Source organism: Onthophagus taurus, chromosome 1 (assembly GCF_036711975.1).
Source record: "Onthophagus taurus isolate NC chromosome 1, IU_Otau_3.0, whole genome shotgun sequence".
Taxonomy (NCBI): Eukaryota; Metazoa; Arthropoda; class Insecta; order Coleoptera; family Scarabaeidae; genus Onthophagus; species Onthophagus taurus.
Window position 1 is genome coordinate 42,689,960 of NC_091966.1, and position 16,558 is coordinate 42,706,517.

At 34.8% G+C, this 16,558-nt stretch overlaps 1 protein-coding gene across 2 annotated transcripts in view; it reads left to right on the top strand.

The window, feature by feature from the left end:
* Positions 1-9,471, top strand: part of LOC111419863 (unconventional myosin-IXb-like dachs) — a 98,282-nt gene extending 88,811 nt beyond the window's left edge. For both annotated transcript variants that reach the window (XM_071201388.1, XM_071201389.1), the window contains 3 exons: positions 10-182; positions 235-485; positions 6,855-9,471. In XM_071201388.1, coding sequence (XP_071057489.1) covers positions 10-182; positions 235-485; positions 6,855-8,901 — 2,471 coding nt within the window. In that variant the 3' untranslated portion in view covers positions 8,902-9,471. The remainder of the gene's footprint in view (positions 1-9; positions 183-234; positions 486-6,854) is intronic.
* The last annotated feature ends 7,087 nt before the right edge of the window (positions 9,472-16,558 follow it).

Below are 16,558 nucleotides of genomic sequence, written 5' to 3' on the forward strand. Positions count from 1 at the left end.
ATTGATTAGGTACCAGTGGTTCCGGTAAAAGTCACGCTTCTATGTTATTACTCCGGCAACTCTTCGCCGTGGCTGGAGGAGGACCGGAAACCGATGCGTTCAAACACTTAGCTGCGGCTTTTACCGTATTAAGAAGTTTAGGGTCCGCCAAAACAGCTACTAATTCGGAATCGAGCAGAATAGTATGTTGTTATTTTATGTTGATTATGCATAAATTAATATATTTTTCTTTAGGGTCAATTTATAGAAGTACAAGTAACAGATGGAGCATTGTACAGAACGAAAATTCATTGTTACTTTTTGGACCAAACGAGAGTCATCAGACCTTTACCGGCTGAAAAAAACTATCACATTTTTTACCAAATGCTAGCTGGATTATCTTCAGAAGAACGATCCAAATTAAATCTCGAAGGTTATTCTCCAAGTAATCTTAGATATTTGCAATATGGTGATATTAGACAAGATGTAACAGAAGATGCAAGCAGGTAATAACATCAATTTTTTTTAATTTTTCTATGTTTTTGTCAATTTCTTCCTCATTATCTATTAATCTCTCAAACTCATCCTTAATTTCGCCTAATGAAGATTCTAATATGTTTCTGGCATCCTTCTACATCTCATCCTCCCAACGTGTTTTGACTCTCTTATCCTCTAATCTGTGCTTGTGATGTCTTCTTTAGTGTTTTATAAAGATTTTCCTCCAATCTCTCTGCATCTCTTTGTGTAAGTGTACATCTTTTTAAATCTTTCTAAAAATTTCGAATGTCTCTAAATGTCGTAATGTGCCTTATTTGCTGCATTTCATCGTTGTCATGTGACTTATTAGACCCTAAGTACGTAAACTTGTTTGCCACTTCAAAGTTGTATTGGATTTCCTGATTGACTGCTCTGTAGGAGTTCGGTGTTTTTCTCATTGATTTCCAGAGCTGTTCCATTAGGTGCACTATCAAGTTCCCCGAAGGAGTCATCTATATCTGTTACCTTTCTTGCTAGTATACTTGTTAATTAATTATCGTACCGGACGTCATCATTGTAAGTATGCAACCAATATTGCAAATCGCGTATTGCAATACCAATACTGTGATATTAGTTGCATACTTGCAACGATGACGTCAGGTACGATAATTAATTAACACACTGTATATTGACGCCGTCTGCGTACTTGCAATATGGTGATATTAGACAAGATGTAACGGAAGATGCGAGCAGATAATTTTGTATATCAATCTCTTAACCTCATCTTTGATATCGTCTAATGAAGATCATGCTCTCAAAATTGATTATGACATTGAAATCGCCCTTCATAGATCTTTACACTAGATCTCATCCATCCATCTCTTTCTGATGCTCTTTTCCAGCGTGCAGACCTTTTCCAGAATATGTTTTTGGCATCCTTCCGCATCTCATCCCCCCTTCATGTGTTGAGTCTCGATACTTATATTTCGTAGCCTTATTCATATTAGGATCGACCTCTCATTCCATTTTTTCCACTCTTGTTTACCCTGATCTTACTTTCTTTCTTCTATGTAACTACTATTCCGTTTAATCTTCGAGCGGGCGCGCCCGATTTTATACACGGGCGAGCGCGTGCCATAAATTTTATGACATCAGGTCTGTATTAATAAGTATTACGTTATTTTTAATGAAACAGTTAAAACACATATTTTGCTAGAGTAAAAATATTTAATTTATATTAAACAATTGTTAAAAACATAAAGTGAAATCGATCAATATTTGAAATCTAACATTTACAAACTACATACTGGGAATTTCATATAAAGCTAAGTTTCCACATGCACTGATTACTGGCGCCAGTTCATTTACATGTGGAAATAGCAAAAAATCACTGGCGCCAATAAATTGATGTCAGTAATCATAGCGTCAATAAAGTTGACGCTACTTCTACTTTTTGGCGCCAGTAACAGTATTTTTTTCAAACGTTATTAAATGACAACTTTGTTGGCGCGTTTACTCGCGGTAGACGTAAGTCATTTTTGTATAACGACAAATAATGAACAATGTTTACATCACTTGACGCCATTTTTATTACTGTGACAGTACACAATTATAACATTTATGTGGAAACAACTTCTGGCGCCACTAAACTGACTTCGTACTGGCGCCAGTAATCCGTGCATGCGGAAACTTAGCATAAAGGTGAGTTAGACATGCATTTAGTGGCTCCAGTTCTATTTGCACGCCAGTAAAGCTTTACACTACATGTGGAAAAACAAAAATAAGTGACACGCCAGTTTCATTTTTAAAGTGTATTGCACAAAGTGCAATATATCGTGTGAACTTTACGAAGCATGTAAAATAGATCGTGTCATAATATCGATCGTGTTGTGTTTTTGTGGATACTCATCTATGTTGTCATGGTTACATGTTTTTAGACTCATTAGACTCACTGGCGCCAGTGATTTCAGAAGGGTGCAGACTTTTCTGATCCATGCATGCATGATTTCAACATGCATGCTAGTTGATGTTTACACATGCAATTTAATTTTACTGGCGCACCAGTTTTTATTGACGCCACTAAATTCATGCATGTTACTCACTATAAGTGAATATAAATAAATGCAGTAACCATAGTTACGAAACTGCTGAGCACTTGCATTGTCCCATATAAAATGCAACATAGCTTAACAGTACAGGCATTTGGTAAAGTAAATAAAATCTTAAATACGATGAATATGTTTGTTTTTATTTATATATCGGTGCTACAAATTGCTTCGAAAACCAACAGTTTCCTTCTTCAGGCACGACGTCAAGTGTTTATGAGGAAAGCGTAATATTCACAGATTTCGAAATATTTTTGTGGATCAGCGTTCTTATATTTGTAGCACCGATATATAAATAAAAACAAACATTTTCATCGTATATAAGATTTTATTTACTTTATGAAACCTACGATGAACCTGGATTCTACCATTGGCAAAAGGCATTTGGTAGTTTTGCAGAGGAAAAGTTTTGTTTGGAAAAGGTGACACCCTTATGATAACTCTTAGTTTCTGTCTTAAGAGACGCAATTCTACTTTTCGCTCTTCGCTCAATAAAAATATACCACAATCTAATGCTGAATAACAATTAAAACTAGAACTAGAAACATTCGGATTTAGCTGGACGTCTTTCAAGACGATTCTCATTCTTTCAAGAATGATTCTAGGTCTTGTGTTAGTTCTAGTTATAGTGCAAAACTAGAACTAACACTAGACTGAGAACTAGAAACATTACGATTTAGCCGCAGGTCTTCCAAGACGGCTAAACCCAAATTATTCTAGTTCCAGGTCTAGTGTTAGTTCTAGTTTTACACTAGCACTGTTACTATGTAGAACTAACACTATAGGTACTTAGAACTAGAATCATTTGGGTTTAGCCGCACGTCTCTAAAAACGGCTAAACCCGAATGATTCTAGTTCTAGGTATAGCACTAGTTCTAGTTTTATACTTGAACTGTCACTAGAACTAACATTAGATCTAGAACTAGAAACATTTGGGTTCAGCCGTTTTAAGAGACGCACGGCTAAACCCGAATGATTCTAGTTGTTGGTCTAGTGTTAGTTCTACGTCTAGTTCAATTAAAACATACAACAATCTAGCGCTGTATAACAATTAAAACTATAACTAACACTAGACCTAGAACTAGAAAGTTTCGGGAACCCGAATATTTCTAGTTTTACACTAGCATTGTTACTATGTAGAACTAATACTATACCTAGAACTAGAATCATGTTGATTTAGCCGCAAGTCTCTAAAGGCCTGTACAGACACGTTTAGTAATTTAGTCGAGTAGCGAGTAATTTAGTAACTCGCTACGTGCGGACAGTACAATTTAATCGAGTAGTTTACTAAAACGATTTAGGGCCGGTTGTACAATATACCGATAAATCTACCTGATATCTACCCGCCCGATAAACTTATCAGGAGGATAAAAATATTCGCTGTTGTACAAACTGTTTTTGTCGGTAGGATTGCTATCGGCGAAATAAGAGTCGGTTGGTAGTAGTTTTTCCCCATATCTAGTGATTTATGTCGTAGAATGGTAACGCCAACGTCTTTCTTTGAAGTTTGAATTATGATTTTGACAACATAAATTGTTTAAAAAAATTTTCACTGACACATCGTACATATAAGGTTAACGTTTAATGTTAGAGGTTAACCTATGCAGTAATCATACAAAGTTTTTATATAAAAACCTTGGTAACCATAAATATCTGCCGGATAAGTGTCTTAACGGCACCGCTGAGTACCCGATAAGTTATCCTGCCGATAATCTCACCGACAAAAATATCCGTACATTGTAATACAATGTATCCACAAACTAACTTATCCGCCAGATAACGCTGTCGGGAAGTTTATCGCTATATTGTACAACCGGCCCTTAGTCGAGTAGATGCATTTGATTCTATTTTTTCGGTCGAGTAGCGTACCCCCACTACTCACAGCTGCCTAATAGTACTTACTAAACACGTGCGAACGCATAAATTTAGTTTAGTGAGTTAGCATTTGTATTGCACGCGATGACGTTGTCTGTTCATCTTGAGTACCATTAAAGTGTCTTGAGTGTATTAAATGTGGACAGTTGCCATCTACTAAACGTTCCAGTGGTAAGTGGCTACTCGCTACTCTACTAAATTACTAAACGTGTGTATACGGGCCTTAAAGACGGTTAAACTCCAATGATTCTAGATCTAGGTATACTGTTAGTTCTACTTTTACACTTGCACTGTCACTAATATTTACATTAGACCTAGAACTAGAAACATCTGTGTTTAGCTGTACGTCTTTTAAGGTGGCTAATGTCAAATGATAACGTTTGTGTATTTGGTATCTTCCATATTCGACATAGTTTTCCTGGATGGTATACCATTTGGTCTTTATCTAATTCTTCTGGTCTTTCTCCTTCTTGGGCTGCATTAGAAATGTTTGCAAGTAGTGTTTCCAGGTATTTTTTATACACTACACGTTGTTCTTTATTTGGCCCTCTTTGTTTCTGCACCCTCAAACTCTATTTTTCTCTCCATGGTCTTTTTTACCAAGTACTTTCTATCCATTTTATGATCCAGGTTTAGCCGTCTTGAGAGACGTGCTACTATATCAGATTGTTTGTAGTGCTCTGTAGAGACGTGCGGCTAAACCAATGATAGAACTAGAATTATTTGGGTTTAGCCGCACGTCTTTAAAGACGGGTAAACTCGAATGATTCTAGTTCTAGGTCTTGTGTTAGTTCTAGTGACAGCGCAAGTGTAAAACTAGAACTAGTACTATATCTAGAACTAGAATCATTCGGGCTTAGCCGTCTTTAGAGACGTGCGGCTAAACCCAAATGATTCTAGTTCTAAGTACCTATAGTGTTAGTTCTACATAGTGACAGTGCTAGTGTAAAACTAGAACTGACACTAGACCTAGAACTAGAATAATTCGGGTTTAGCCGTCTTGGAAGACGTGCGGCTAAATCGCAATGTTTCTAGTTCTCAGTCTAGTGTTAATTCTAGTTTTGCACTATCACTAGAACTAACACAAGACCTAGAATCATTCTTAAAAGAATGAGAATCGTCTTGAAAGACGTCCAGCTAAATCCGAATGTTTCTAGTTCTAATGTTAGTTCTAATTTTAATTGTTATTCAGCATTAGATTGTGGTATATTTTTATTGAGCGAAAAGTAGAATTAACACTAGACCTAGAACCAAAAACATTTAGGTTTAGCCGTGCGTCTCTTAAGACAGAAACTCAGAGTTATCATAAGGGTGTCACCTTTTCCAAGCAAAACCTTTCTCCTTTCTCTGCAAAACTACCAAATGAGACTGAGACTGAGATCACTGAGTATAGTGTTAATTCCAGTTTTACACTTACACTGTCACTAGAACTAACACAAGACCTAGAACTAGAATCATACGGGGTTAGCCGTCTTGAGAGACGTGCGGCTAAACCCGAATGTTTCTGGTTCTCGGTCTAGTATTAGTTCTAGTTTTACACTAGCACTATCACTAAAACTAACAGAAGACCTAGAATAAGAATCATTCGGGTTTAGCCGTCTTGAGAGACTTGCGGCTAAATCCGAATGTTTCTAGTTCTAGGTCTAGTGTTAGTTCTAGTTTTACACTAGCACTGTTACTATGTAGAACTAACACTATAGGTACATAGAGATAGAATCATTGGATTTTAGCCGCACGTCTTTAAAGACGGGTAAACTCGAATGATTCTAGTTCTAGGTATAGTGTTAGTTCTAGTTTTACACTTGCACTATCACTAGTACTTACATTAGACCTAGAACTAGAAACATTTGGGTTTAGTTGTACGTCTCTTAAAATGGCTAATGTCAAGTGACAACGTTTTTGTACTTGGTATCTTCCATATTCAAAATAGTTTTTCTGGATGGATATACCATTTGGTCTTGATCTATTTATTCTGTTCTTTGTCCTTCTTGGGCTGCATTTAGAAATGTTTGGAAGTACTATTTCCAGGTATTCTTTATACAGCACATGTTGTTCTTTATTTGACCCTCTTTGTTTCTGCACCCTCAAACTCCATTTTTCTCTCCATAGTCTTTTTTGCCAAGTACTTTCTATTCATTTTCTTCCTGTATTCTAATGTCTAATCAGTTATCTGTTCTTTTTCCAAAGCTTCCCCCCACTTCCTTGTTGTGAGACTAACGGGTGCTTTGAGCCGCATAATGCTCCACTAAGTGTTTGAAGTTCTGAGGTTCGACGTTCTTATCGGGCAATAATTGTTTAAATTTTTCAAAGAACCATTTCTTTTTCTCTTATTTATCCTGATCCTGCTCCCTTTCTGCTATGTTTCAACCCCGTATTATTAGTAATAGTATAAACAACTAATTCTAAATGAAATTTTAGATTTCAAGCGTGGAAAACATGTTTAGGAGTCCTCGGAATCCCATTCATCGACGTCGTAAGAGTGCTAGCGGCCGTTCTTCTTTTAGGAAACGTTCATTTCGTCGATAACAAAGGCATTGACGTTGACGTTAAAGGAGAAGTCGAATTAAACGCCGTCGCCGGTCTTCTCGGAGTCTCAAGCGGAGCCCTTTTTAGAGGATTAACCACGAGAACTCACAACGCTCGCGGCCAATTTGTAAAATCCGTTTGCGACGCAAACATGTCTAACATTACCAGAGATTGTTTGGCGAAAGCTCTTTATTGCAGAACGGTCGCAACGATAGTCCGACGCGCAAACAGTTTAAAACGGTTAGGATCAACTTTAGGGACGTTAAGTTCGGATTCAAATGAGAGTGTACATAATCAAGTTGAAGTTACAAGTCAACACGCTTCTACGATTGGGGGAACGAACGCCGGAAGTAAATCAATGGCTGCTTTAAATAACGCGGTGCGGCACGCTACCGATGGTTTTATCGGGATTTTGGATATGTTTGGGTTTGAAGAACCGAAACCGAGTCAATTAGAACATTTGTGTATTAATTTATGTGCGGAAACGATGCAACATTTTTATAACACGCATATTTTTAAATCGAGCATAGAATCGTGTCGGGATGAAGGAATTAATTGTGAGGTTGAGGTCGATTATGTCGATAACGTGCCTTGCATCGATTTAATTTCTTCGTTAAGAACGGGATTGTTGAGTATGTTAGATGTTGAGTGTTCAATTCGGGGAACCGCCGAAAGTTACGTCTCGAAAATTCGTGCGCAACACAAACACAACTCGAGATTATTTGACCCAAAACCTTTCGACCCAAGAATGTTTGGGATACAACATTTCGCCAGAAGAGTAGTTTATGATGCAACCGGGTTTTTAGATACTAATAAAGATGTTGTTCCCGATGATTTAGTCGCTGTTTTTTATAAACATAATTGCAACTTTGGTTTTGCAACTCATTTATTTGGGAGTGAATTAAAAGCTTTGTATTCAGTCGAAAATGTACCTAGAGGTGTTAGTTTTAGGATATCCCCAACTTCTCACGCTGATTTATTAAACGGGGATGAACCGGTTTCCACGTTAACTCAAGATTTCCATACGAGATTAGATAATTTATTAAGAACCTTAGTACACGCTCGGCCCCATTTTGTGAGATGCATAAGAAGTAATTCTCAAGAAGCCGCGAATAGATTTGATAGATCTTCTGTTGTGCGTCAAGTTAGATCGTTGCAAATTTTAGAAACCGTTAATTTAATGGCTGGGGGTTATCCCCATCGGATGAGATTTAAAGCTTTTAATTCACGATATCGGCTTTTAGCGCCTTTTAATCGATTGACGCGAACGGAAGATAAAGTCCTGGATGATTGTCATGTTATTTTACGCCATGTGGTTGAGTTAATGTCGAAAGAAAACACGGTTTCGACAAGTTGGGCTTTAGGGAAGCGACACATTTTTTTAAGCGAAGGTATTCGGCAACAACTTGAAACACTTCGCAACGAAAAACGTCAAAAATCAGCTACCATCATTCAATCGGTTTGGAGAGGTTGGAAAAGTAGATATCGATGGTCGATAATTAAACGAGATAAAGTCCTTCAAATTAATACCACGTCTGTTGGGCGAGTTGGAAATGGGGTTTCAACGAGACCACGACCTCAACCCATCGCTGGAACACCTCCACCAGATCCTAACGAAAAATGCGATAGCAAAATTATTCAACAAACTTGTAATTTATTCGGGTTAGATTTAGAAAGACCTCCTCCTGTTCCTCCAAGTCGATCGTATACAGTTGCTGGAAATACGAAATTGAGATACCCCCAAACGAGAGTGATGAAAATGACGTTTCCCGAAGATGCTGGTGGTATTAAATCGGACGGCGCGGTTCTTTTAAAAGGAGAATCGGTTGTCGTTGTGGGGGCTTCCCACAGACGTGGTCATTTAATTGTCGAACATAAGCATTGTACTATACACGTACCTTTTCAGTATTTGGAACTAAAACAGAGCGTTAATATTTGAGTTTTTCACTTTTTAAGAAGTCAATAATTTTTTTGGTTGTTGATTATCATTAAAATTTATGAAATCAATACAATTTATTAATATCTAAGAAATCGTTATTACACAATCCTAAGAATTCGAAATAAACGACCAGATTAAGTTGTTTAATTAGTTACCACATAGGAAGTGAGAACAACTGTTAAAATTATTGACTTTTATGCGTATTGGGTATTTTATTTCCATAAAGTATTCACTTAAAAAAGGAGCTATTTATGTATATTTAAATCAATGCCATTTTATTATTTCGGATTACGTTTTTTTTTTGTATACAAGAGAGAGAAAGATTTTTTTGTATTTATAGTTTATATTTAAGATTTTTCAGAGTTTTATTGAGCTCGTTTTTACGTTCGATTTGCGCTTTATTCTGTTTTTATTATCCTATTATCGAAAATTAAAAAAAAAAAGAAAATCGTACTTAATTTGTACAAATTCTTATCAACTTAAGTGCCTTATATTACGTAGATAAACAAGAAGACTCGTGTATTTAAATTCGATAAATATATATATATTTTTTTTTTATTCGAACATAAATATTTGTATTACTCATCCTTTTTCCATGACTTTTAGTTAATCCAACTATAATTTCCATGACTATACACTTCAAATTGATCAAATTGATATGATATTAGTCACTACCTTGGCCACAAGCGACTTCGGCTTAATTAGTCAAAAGATCTGCGACTTCCCTTGATAAAACTAAGACCGCTTGGGTCTGAGGCGTTCGAATATGATGACTAGTTTATGTTGATATAAAGATGGGTCCAAACAGTGCGCAACATTGTGCGCGGCTGCCGCATGATGTGTCTCGCATATGCCACTTAGCTGGCATATTTCAAGCAAAACAAGTTGTCTCTGATAATAAGGCAAAATATTCATTCTTAAAACTTTCAATTTCACTTGTTCATCTACGGGAGATGTTAATCTATTAAGTAAATTTTTCATATAAGGGTCGTTCTCAGAAGGGCTAAAAAAGTGTCCCTCTAATATCAAATCTTATATACTGAGATAAGTACATTCATTCGAGCAAAAAGCTATATGGTGAGACTCATTAGTATTACTTCATTAAGTTACATTAAAGTAACAAATATTTTATGTACAGGGTGTCCCAATTTCGATGTCCACATAGGCTATCTCCGAAACTAAAAGAGATAGAAAAAAAGTAGCTTACTTGTCATGATCTCGTTTTTCGAGAAAATGCTAATGCCGAAAACTCCGAACAGCTATCGTCTTTTGTTTTCGCCCTATCGGCAAAAACTGAAAATTTTGCGAAAACGACAATCGCGAATATCTCACTTATTATCAAAGATGGAGTATTATAAATAAAACATTATATGGGTAACTTTTTAAGAAGAATTCAGTGGCGTAGGTAGAATTTTTTTCCCATCTTTTATTTTCGAGATTTTAGACGTAACTTTATTTTTTTAAATGGAAACCATAGTTGGCTATGACTTAAAATAATTTGTTATTTTCTTCTGATAACAAATATATATAGTTTGTGGGGTATATTTCTTATAGTTATTGAATAATTAACAAAAATTCATTTTGTTCCATCTAAATCTAATGTATGTATTTAAAAGTTAACGTTGCTATGGTGATAACCATACATACTATGATGGAATATAATGTATCAATTTTTTTTGTTCTTTCTAAAACTATTGTATGTATTTAAAACTTAATGTTGTTATGGTGATAACCATACCATGAGGGAAAGCATTGTTTCCAATTATTGCCAAAGTTTGTAGTAAAGACAGTAGAATCTAACAGGACTGCTACATCCATTGTATTTTTGTAGTCGACTACGGGTTGGTTGCTCGCACTCTACGTCACACTATTTGCCACGCCTGGTAGATAACTGTCTATGTTTTTAGAGGTTATATGATAGACATTAATACCTCTAAAAAGGCTCAATGTGCTGCCTTAATATATTGAGGTATTTCCCTGAGTTTAAGTTTTTATGGTAGATACTATATGCCAAAACTCTATTATCTAAAAGGGCACACCATACATTGAACCCCAATCTTCTTTGAACACTCAGAGACTTCATCGGTCCAGATGACATTTTGAACAAACAGCAGATTATTTAATTTTTCTAAATATCATCTACAAAATTTTAATCTTAGATTGACATCTCCGACACGTAAATAATGAGTTAGCCCCGCTTTGTATGGTTTATACTTATTTTTCTTTCATATTCGGGAGCAGCGGCTTTTGGGTGAGACGTCTTGTTGCAATTTCTCTTGCAGGTCATTTTGGTATGTTTTTGTATGTGGTTTGGGGAAGGACCAAATATCCATTAAATTTTCTGCTAACCGGCTGAAGGTTCTTACGTGCGGTTGTCTTCTTTCTGGATATCTTGTGAAATAAAATTCCGCGGCTAACGTCGCATTCTTATCTGATAACATATAGCATTCCATCATGTTACATTTTTCATAATTTTCGAAATTCATTGTAAAGTTTTATTCAGTTTTGTTATCATTTGACACTTAACATGCTGGTGCATCGTAGCACATAATGCCAGAGTTGTTATCGACTTTTTAAATACAAACTTTGGCAATTATTTGATACATTATGTTCCATCATAGTATGTATGGTTATCACCATAGCAACATTAACTTTTAAATACATACATTAGTTTTAGACAGAACAAAATGAATTTTTGTTAATTATTCAATAACCATAAGAAATATACCCCACAAACTATATATATTTGTTATCAGAAGAAAATAACAAATTATTTTAAGTCATAGCCAACTATGGTTTCCATTTAAAAAAATAAAGTTACGTCTAAAATCTCGAAAATAAATGATGGGAAAAAATTCTACCTACGCCACTGAATTCTTCGTAAAAAGTTGCCCATATAATGTTTTATTTATAATACTCCATCTATGATAATAAGTGAGATATTTGCGATTGTCGTTTTTGCAAAATTTTCAGTTTTTGCCGATAGGGCGAAAACAAAAGACGATAGCTGTTCGAAGTTTTCGGCATTAGCATTTTCTCGAAAAACGAGATCATGACATGTAAGCTACTTTTTTTCTATCTCTTTTAGTTTCGGAGATAGCCTATGCGGACATCGAAATTGGGACACCCTGTACACAAAATTCAAAAATTTTTAAAAGTTGGTTCGCACTTCATTAAATATTCAGGTGTCCCTCTGGTAAAATTGCAACTAAAACTATTTCTAAATCGGAAATAAAATAGTATTATATCATTTTATTACTGTCTTTTTTATATGGGGTAATTAACAAATCGATTTGAAGATGGTTTGCAATTTCTTATACATTTTGGTTTTAAATTAATCTCGAAAATGTTGTGTCCCTCGTTTTAATCTCAACTCCGTTACCACATCTTCTAATACAAATATTCGTGTCGCCATGGTTACCCGGCTCATTGTTAACACTGCATAGGGAAGTTAATATTAGTATGACACTATAACTGTTAAAAAATATAAAATTGACACGCTGAATATATTCAAGATTTTGATTGATTTCTACAAATATTTTCTGGCTATTCGGTTTCTCAACTCCGTTACCTGTCGTGAAAGGTAAAGTTTAAGTGATTTCTTATTGTAATTACATTAAGTAAATTACTAAAAAATATACGAACACGGTATGCAACTATCAGCATAAAATCTAATTTAGTTTAATTTTGAATATTTTTGAAAGCGCGTTTTCTCAACTCCGTGAATTTCAACTCCGTTACTAATGTTAGACAGTAGCATTTACAGCCACATTTAACAGTTACAACGCATTATGTACTGTAAATATTTTATTTTCAATGTATCCAACATTTAGTTAAAAATATGCACCATGTTTCTCTTGCTTTAGACGAGATCTAATTTTGAGTATAATTTCGATTTTACGTTTTATTATTCTTTTGTTCCAAAATGTGAAAACTAGAGGTAAGGTCTTAAGTGAGGCTGCGGTTACAACATCAAAGTAAAAGAAAATATGCAATTAAAAGAAGAGGGATGCTTTGAGAAAACTGAGAGCGCAACGAAAAAATGATCCTGAGGCTTATGAAATTGCTAAATTGAAGGAAAGAGAGCGGTATCATCGCAGAGTTAATTACGATAAAATAAAAAAGATATCAATGTTAACAGATCCAGATAAAAGACGTAAAAGGGAAGAATGGAGGGAACATAGTAAGAAACTTACCAAGCAAAAAAGGCAGCTAGAAAAACACCACGTAGTTACAGAATTGATACAATCTATTCCGAGATACATATATGTTGCACCTCAGGAATATATCCCATCAGTATCGGTGTATAAATGTAGTGAAAAAGAATTTGTCTGTTGATAAAATCTTGATCCATATCGATTTTTCTAAAAATTACTTCTGTAAATATACTGAAAAAGTACAATCTACACACTTTGGCTCTTTAAAGCATCAGATATCTTAGATATAACTGCGGCGTGGTAAAGTCTGTCAAGCAACCTTACCACACTTTTCATACCTTAGTTGTATATTAAAAGTATCCACACCAGATTACGATACTTTAGTAAAAGTCTTACAAAACTCAATAAAAGGGATCAAGATCTTTCGTATTGATGAAAAACTAATCCCTATGATCGACGAACTGATCCCAGAAAATATTCCTACGTTTAAAGGTACGATGAAAGTAGCCTGGATCAATAAACTAAGGAATAGACTTACTTTCAGAGAACTGACATGTCTGTGTTGTGAACCCGGCCAACTTTGCTCACACTATAACTTGGATCTAAGGAGTATAGAACAGCTCTACGTTATAGCGTTGTATATACAGATTCATCATCATTGGATGATGATATGCCATTGAGTTTAGTATGCAATAAGTTGAGATGAACAAAACTTGGAATTAAATTATTATTTGTCAACTCCGTTACCACTCCTCAACTCCATTACCTCTAAACTTAACATTATTTTCATTATTTAATTATATTCTCAAAGTACAAAGCTTTTGTTATACTAACATGTTTTCTTCGATAAATATATAACCTAGAAAACTAATTACACGATTTTTTTTCTTATAAACCTTTTTTCCACCCTTTCTGAGAATGACCCTTATACGAAATGACTGGTATTGAACCTATAAGACTAAGACTAGACAGACTACGGAAGAAATTTTTAGACAACAGAAACAATTTCGAAAAAATACATAAATTATGTTTAAAGAGACAAGCTGCACAGAGGAAGACAATATTCGAACTTTTTTCATAAATACTTATCTGATAATAATAATATTGTTAAATTCTTTGTTGTAATAATAGCCAGCGGAAAGACCATTAGGTCGATAGCTGTAATAAAAATTTATTTCTCTCTACAAAATTTGAAAAAATTGTCGATTAATTCAAAAATTTATTTCTCAAGAACAAAAAGTGATTTTTCAAAACGGCTTTTTGCATTAAAAAAAGGACACTTTAATTAATAATCCAAAGTGATAAGAGCGACAGTTCTGTTAGTAATGAATGTGATGATGAATTACAAGCGAAGAGAAGAAAACTAGACGAAACTGCAATAAGAGATTTCATATATCGTATTGGGATTGTTACAATGAGGTTGCTAATAACAAACCTGACATAAATAAAGTTGTATTCAATGAAAAAAGTTTTATTGGGGATGAACTTGATTATTATCTGCAGTGTCCAACACCTAAAAGAGATACTAATTTCTGTGAATGGTGGAGTACTAACTAATAGCCTTGTTTATAGATATACATAGTTATCCAAAGAATTTAGTTCGTGGTCGTGATGCCTAGATGGCAGGGTGACTTATGTGTCGCCATTCATAAAAATTTAAATTTTACTATTCGCGCCCTAACGTATTACTACGAAAAACGTAAAATAAGTTGCATATATTTTAGTATTTCTTGCATAGAGAAAAATCGATAATGTGTCCTTCAAGAATAATACCGAATTGTTGAGACTATTCGTCAGTAGGTACCGATTTGTAGACGCCAATTTTTTTAAGTAGGTGTATGAACTGGTTTTATAAGAGGACACCAGCTGCGTTGAATCTTTTTAAGAAGTTTGTTTAAAAGACTATATTTAATATGTTGAGTAATTCATTGAAATTGAGACTACCTAATAATAACTCATAAAACATCCATTTTATCAAAAAAGTTTCATAAAACTTTCATCGTATAAAGGGGGAAAGTATTTTGAACGATTTTTATTGCATTTTAGAAGCGCCATCAATATTTTTCATTTGTTAAGTATGCTTTTCTAAAGCCCTTACACGATCAATATTGACAACACCTTAGCATATTGATAATAATATTGATAGTGTAAGGTAAAAAATTTTAGTGACGGTAAATATTGATGGAGAATTGATAAAAATTCGGATTTTTTGATTTTCGGGCGTCAATATTGATAATTGGAGGGGATATTGACAATACTATTGACCGTGTAGGGTTGGCGCCAATATTTCTATCAATACTCAAAATTAAATACCTACTTTTATTTAATTGTAACAATAACAAAACATGTCTCAACACATCAACACACTCAAAAACATATGTTATTTTACCCTTTAAAGGGCAAATTATTTTTTCGTTATTAGAAACGATTTAGTTGTGGTAATGCAGCTATTTGACCTTATTGATAAGTGATCTCTATAGAAGCCACTAACCGTTAAAGGGTTAACCCAGATGATTTGAAAACAGGTTTAATTCTTATTTTCTACATTACACTCAGTTCAGTTCAAGTCGCGCGCCTGTGAATAAGTGGTGAAAATGACCGCCCCATTAACTGACATTGTTGACGTTCAAGACGATCAAGATACTGTTGGTTCATCTAGTTCATTCAGTTGGTCTTGTAGAACATATATAAAGGTTTGACAGGTTTCTATTACAGCCTTGCTGATAGTTGTTGGGGACATTATAACAGAAAACTTCAAGTCTTCAAAATTTCTTTCTGTGGCCAAGTACCTCAGGGTTAAGGCTAATCTTTCCCTAACACTTGTACTTTCTCTCATATTGCGATCCTGTCTTTTCAAAAATGGTTCAACCATCTTAAAGGAACTTTCATCCATTCAAAAGTAGTTCTTGAAATCATCAACATCGCAGAGGTTGATTTCTATCAACAGTACTAGATAAGAATATTCATCTCTCTTCTTCAACCATTCTTTCATCCAGTGTTTGCGTTTCACTCGAACAGTAGTTTCAAGCGTCAAAATAATAGCAACGCAAGCTTTTGTACGATTATCTTTATTTCGAAAGGAAAAACCGAGTAAAACTACGTAGATTCACCCTGTTCGTGGTAAAAAGGTAACTTATTGAGCAAGGTGATTGACAAAACTATTGACAATAATATTGATCGTGTAAGATAGTGAAGTATTGAGATTGTTGTATTGTCAATACTGACATTGTCAATACTATTGATCGTGTAAGACCCGCTAAAGGGTACATGTTTTTTGAGAAGCATGTTTTTCGAAGAAAGGGCCAATTGAAAAGTTATCTATAATCCCACACAATATATTAACTGTCCAACATCGTTAGTAATTCATTTCACGTAACCAATAACAATTTTCTAGTAACCAATAATGGATATCATTCCTCAAGCTCTTGATGCAAACAGCGTACTGGTGAAATTTATGGCAATGTAAAAATCTAAGTACACTGCGTTGGGATGCAGCAAAG